Source organism: Garra rufa, chromosome 24 (assembly GCF_049309525.1).
Source record: "Garra rufa chromosome 24, GarRuf1.0, whole genome shotgun sequence".
NCBI lineage: Eukaryota > Metazoa > Chordata > Actinopteri > Cypriniformes > Cyprinidae > Garra > Garra rufa.
Genome location: NC_133384.1, coordinates 25,845,164 through 25,851,163, shown reverse-complemented (window position 1 = coordinate 25,851,163; position 6,000 = coordinate 25,845,164). Strand labels below are relative to the sequence as shown.

General features: G+C 36.6%; 1 protein-coding gene across 3 annotated transcripts in view; it reads right to left on the bottom strand.

Annotated features, from left to right (window-relative positions):
• Positions 1-1,994: 1,994 nt before the first annotated feature.
• Positions 1,995-6,000, bottom strand: part of sh3kbp1 (SH3-domain kinase binding protein 1) — a 68,418-nt gene continuing 64,412 nt past the window's right edge. For all 3 annotated transcript variants that reach the window (XM_073830807.1, XM_073830808.1, XM_073830809.1), the window contains exon 18: positions 1,995-2,768. In XM_073830807.1, coding sequence (XP_073686908.1) covers positions 2,730-2,768 — 39 coding nt within the window. In that variant the 3' untranslated portion in view covers positions 1,995-2,729. The remainder of the gene's footprint in view (positions 2,769-6,000) is intronic.

Here is a 6,000-nt window from a genome sequence, read left to right as displayed (position 1 = left end):
GAGTATATCTCACAATTCTGAGGAAAAAAGAACTGCGAGATACAAAAGAGAGAATTGTGTCACATTGCATAATTCTGACTGCCTCACAATTGTGAGTTTATATCGCGCAATTCGTCCGAATTGTGAATTTATTTCGCAATTCTGACTTTATATCACAATTGCAGGTTTATATCTCAAAAATCTGACTTTATAGCACACAATTGCAAGTTTATATCTCGAAGTTCCAAGAAAAAATGTCAGAATTGCGAGTTTGCATCATGCAATTCTGAGAAAAAAAGTCAGAATTGTGAGAAAAAAAGTCGCAATTCCCTTTTCTTTTATTCAGTGGCAGAAACGGGCTTCCATAAGGGAGGCAGTGTGTCCTCAAAATGTGAAAAAATCTTGTAGTACAAAAATAAAACAATGCCAATTTTACAAAACATAACATTCAAAAGAGTATTCACTCGTTTTGAAAATCTCACACTCATCCAGGCCACCAGGAATTCTCCGGGTTCTCCCGATGGCCAGTCCGCCCCTGAAAGGAACCTTTCTTGCGTTTAAGCTCTGAAACTTTAAGACGCGGGGGGTTACCTGGAGAAGCATCTTCTGCCATTTTTAGACTTGGCAGACTCTGCTTAAAAGACCCGCCCTCCTCACAGTGTTGCCAGATTAGGTTGACGATTTCCAGCCCAAAAGCTCACCAAAACCCGCCCACTTCAACAAAAACCAGCCCAAATTTTAACTGCCAAAATAATGAGAATTTTATTGCCATGTCAAGGATGATAAGGACCATTTTTATCTCTTTAAAAAAAAGAATAATGACAAAATAAAATAAAGATAAATCAATTTCACAGGAATATGGATCAAAACAGTCCGAAAATATGCGTAAAATGTCCAGAAATCTTTTCAAAGTGGAAATTAACCGATGACTTTAACCCTTGGAAAAACACATGCTTCATTTTCAATGTCCACAGTAAAAAATATGCTAATTTCTGTGCAAAAACTGCACAATAAAGTGATGAGAAACAAATGTTATGTAAAACCTCGTCACTCACAAGTCATCACATCTCACTAACGTAAAAGACGTAAATTGATCGACAGGTCTCTGTTAAACTAAACCAGTAAGGGTTACGTTAAGCAAAAATTAGTTGATGACTTTACTACAAAACAGCTGATTGGGCGGCTTTTAATTTTTTAAAGCAGCCCAAATTTTGTCTACCCGCCCAATGCGTTATTCTCCGGTCCAAGCCGATCAAAAGAAGCCCAATTGGGCGGAAACCCCCCAATCTGGCAACACTGCCTCCTCACTGGACAGTTAAAAAGACTAATCAAACTAACGATGACATCAAGTATTACCCAATCAAAAGTAGGAAAGGAGGCATCTTCATAAAATGCGTGTGGGATGATTTGCATGAGACGCTGCTTTAAAAAAATGATAAAAAAATACGGGACAACACCTGTCCCGTATTGATTCAAAACGGGACCCGCAATTTCATAATCAAATACGGGACGATTCCGTATTTTAAGGGACGGGTGGCAACCTAGTCTCGCGTAGCCAGACCTTCAGTTTAGCCAGCGTTCCGTGGGCGTGACGTCTGAGGCTGAGACTAGTGGCAACCCTACCTCAAATAGTGGACTATTTGAGGGTATAGGGGGGTGATTTCGGATACAGACAGCGTTTCTCTCACCTTCCTGAGCCCATTGAGTTTTTAACCGATGCAATGCCTTCATTGCTATGATTGGATATGACTGTTTATGCTCATCTGTGATTGGATCACGCGATAAATCCCGCTTCTTCTGTTCTGCGAGTTCCGCCTTCACAAACCAGTCTTACTGAACAATTAATAGTTTAAATTGTTAGGCTACTACCTTAAGTCATATTTGGAACAAATGTAAAATGATTAAAAACACAAACTCTATGAGATTCATACATGCTTCATTAAACAGAATATTGATTACATTGTTGATGTAAAATCGATTTTGTTTTCTGATAAACAAAGAAACATGGCAACAACTTTTTGAAGTCTTTTTTAATAAAATCTGCACACATAATTGCATTTAGTACATTAAAATATAAAAGTATATATAGAAGATTTCAAAGAAAGAACTGAGTCAAGAAAACAAAAACGTGAGTTTTCTCATTGTCATCACCAACGTAAAAGAAATAGGAAAGACAGAAGAGTTTGGAAAGCTCCAAATAAACAAGGCCTCAATGTGGGGTTGCTGTGGAAAGGGGTGTGAAATTAAACGCACCGTTGCATATAAAGAAAATAACAGAAGGCCTCCAAGTCAAAAGAAAAGAACTTAAGGTGAACAGTATAAGTAAAACACACTGGTTTCTCCTTCATTTGATGTGTTTTCTGACCAGCGTTCAGAGGCAGTACCAGAGAGGGTGATGATGGGGTAACTGTGTCACAGTTGTGCAAAAGACCAGCTAACCCCCATGGCAACCGCTACCACCTGTCTCCAGGTGTGGGTTGTTACCACCCTTTTATCACATGACCCACAGTAAGGCCACACCCGGGCAACGGGTCTGTGAGTCAGCGGCCAGTCTGAGCATAACACGCAAAAAAAGCTTCTTAAAAAACGAAAGCAGAAAGAGTACAAGTGAATGGGGGGGGTAAACAGTTGTTTTCTTTAAGCAGTTGTTCTGATACATTGTTGTTCTTTTTTTGGCACAATCTACTGGGGCTGTGGTTTGGAACAGGATCAGCCTGATCCTTCATCTGATACATCCAGCATGCTTGAGTTCATTTGGACAGGGATTTCTTAATCTGCTCCACTTCCATCTAAAACAGAGCATTAAACAAACAGGCAGTCAGTCAAACACAGTCACAGAAAATAGAAATGATTAAAACTTAACATATATACACTAGCAGTCAAAAGTTTTTTAATGTTTTTTTTAAAGAAGTCTATTTTGCTCGCCAAGCCTGCATTCATTTGAGCCGAAGCACAGCAAAAACAGTCACATTTTGAAATAGTTTTACTATTTTAAAAAACTGTTTTCTATTTGAATATATTTAAAAAAGTCATTTATTCCTGTGATTTCAAAGCTGACTTTTTTGCATCATTACTCTAGTCTTTAGTGTCACATGATCATTCAGAAATCATTCTAATATCTGATTTGCTGCTCAAAAACATTATTATTTTTATTATGTTGAAAACAGCTGAGTAGAAGTTTTTTCAGGTTTCTTTGGTGAATAGAAAGTTCAGAAGAACAGCATTTATCTGAAACAGAAATCTTTTGTAACAATATTAATATCTTTTTTTTCATCACTTTTGATCAATTTAAAGCATCCTTGCTAAATAAAAGTATTATTTCTATAATTTCTTTTCTCCAAGATTTTGAATGGTATACTCGTTCAAAAATGCTCAAATATTCATTCATGGATGAAATAAATGCAGGCTTGGTGAATAGAAGACTTCTTTAAAAAACATTAAAAATCTTACTGTTCAAAAACTTTTGACTGGTAGTGTATATAATTAGCTTGGTTTTGACTAAAAATACCGTAAAAACATTAATATTATGAAATATTATTACAATTTAAATTAAATATTTTCTATTTGAATATATTTTAAAATGCATTAATTAATATTCCTGTGATGGCAAACAAATTTTCTTATTATTTCTTTCTTATTATTTCTCATTATTTCAATATTTAGTGTCACATGATCATTCAGAAATCATTCTAATATGATGATCTGATGCTCAAGAAACATTTGTGCTACTTAATATTTTTGTGGTGATACTTCTTCAGGATTATTTAATGAACAAAATCCAAAAGAAAAGCATTTGTTTGAAAAACTGTAACATTGAAAATGTCACATTGTAACGATGTAAAACTGTCACTTTTGATCTAATTGAATGTGTTTATGGTAAATGAAAGAATTCTTTTATACATTTACTCAAAATTCAGTCAAAATATTCTGTCAACTAATATTAGTTAAAGTGCATATTGCAGGTTAGAGACTCCGGTGAATTGATGAATAGAAAAATAATGTAGGAACCAGATTTTCTTTAAAATATACTTCAAAATACGCTATTAAGGCTTCTAGAGACGTTTTTGTGAGAGAATTTTACTTCCGCATCTGAAAAACTGGCAAACCGGTAGTGACGTAACGAGAGGGAGAGCGGTCAATGTAAACCATAGGAAAACAATGGATCGCAATGACTGTTCGGACGCAGAGAACGTTTAAAATGTTTATTTACACTTGTATGACGAACCACACACACAAATACGATCCTGCTATGTGGCCAAGAGAGCAGGGACATGCCAGGATTAAACAGAACAACGATCAGAGGAGACAAATTAAGTTGTGGAGTGAGGAGAACAGGGCAGGTGTCTGTGAGAGATCAGTGTTAGCTGACGATATCTAATCGGGCAAAATCATAGCATTTGTCATCTAGAAGTATTGAATTCTACTTACCAGTAACACAAACGAATGATCGTTGATCAAGCGTGTCATACTCATTAATATCCGACGCAAAAGTTACGTGATATAGCGGGGTTTTATTACCGCGCGCGCGCGAGATAGAGAGAGAGAGATAAACACCTTTTTGTTTTATTATATGCTTATATGGGAAATGCCCCCAAACTTGATGTGCTGTCTCTGACTCTGCACCCAGGCTTTGAGGCTTGCTGTCTGAAATCAAAATAGGTTCTACATACAGCTTAAATGCATCTCCAGGCCAGCAGACATGAGTAAGTTTATGGTAACGTTAGAGATAATTTATTACTCTGAGCTAAATACTTGTACGTACAAATAAACAGTAAAATTTAATCTCAATTACAGTTTGACTATATTTAGGTCACAAATACATGTACAGTAAAACGTTTTGATGCCATTGGTATAAGACAATTAATATTGACAGCATACAGTCAAGTTGTCTGCTGGTATTCATCAGGAAGCCCTTACCTGCATGTGTTGTGTCAGCTATTAGACAGTTTACAGAGGAAGGATTACTTTATAAAGGTTTTGAATGGCCCCATTTTGGTGACAAACAATAAAAAATAAACAATCACAAATTGTCTTACTGTATACATTTTTTATATGAAGTGTACAACATATATATCAAGCAGATCTGCATTTGGGGCTAATTCAATTCAGTTTCATTTATACAGCAATAAATCATAAATATTATTTCATAGTAGGCTACTGTTAATACCCAACTTAAAACACAACATTGCAACTGTTAATATATACATGTAGATGTACAAAACATATACTACTGAAAGAAAAATATTTTCAGTGTGGGTATCACACTAATGTGTGACATTAGAGAAGGTTAATAACAGCTGGCTCCACTGCTTCAGATCTTCACACAGCCTCATGTCTTGCAATGTCTCCCAAAGCCCTATAAACACAACACATGACAATAAATTACAAATTAGCTGTGCAAACAATGTGACCAAGCTGTAACTAGACTTGATGATTATAATATTAACAAACTGAGGATAACTGACCAGTAATGCCTTCTCCTACCGTTTTTACACGGTTCTTAAAATGATATTGCATGCTTACAAGCTAGCTACGGTGCTTTACAAAAACTTATACACATCTCGTTGTCTCATTATTTAAATAAATATGTTCACGGATTTGGTATTTAGGAGAAGTTATGAGAAGAAAAACAAACTTACGGTGCAGTTCACGTTTTCGTCGAGTTGCATCTCTGACGGCTTCGGACGAACCACAGTCTGACAGCGGACCCGATGAAGCTGCTGTGTGCACCGAAGGAACTGCACCGGCTCTGAGCCTCACTTGGTTCTTGCTTCAGCATCTCATGTTGAACTGCATCATATCGCCGGGATGATAATCCTCCAGAGTAAAGTGAACGCGTTTTTCGAAGCAGATGCATTAGTATAGGCCAGTCACTTCATCCGCACAAACGCACCCAGATACGGAAGATAGCACCGTTCTTTTTATTGTAAGTAAACCCGTGGACACGATGTCCTGACAGGCTGGAGTTTGTGCAGCCTCCATAAACACAATAATTTACCATGACGATGATCAATTGAAATT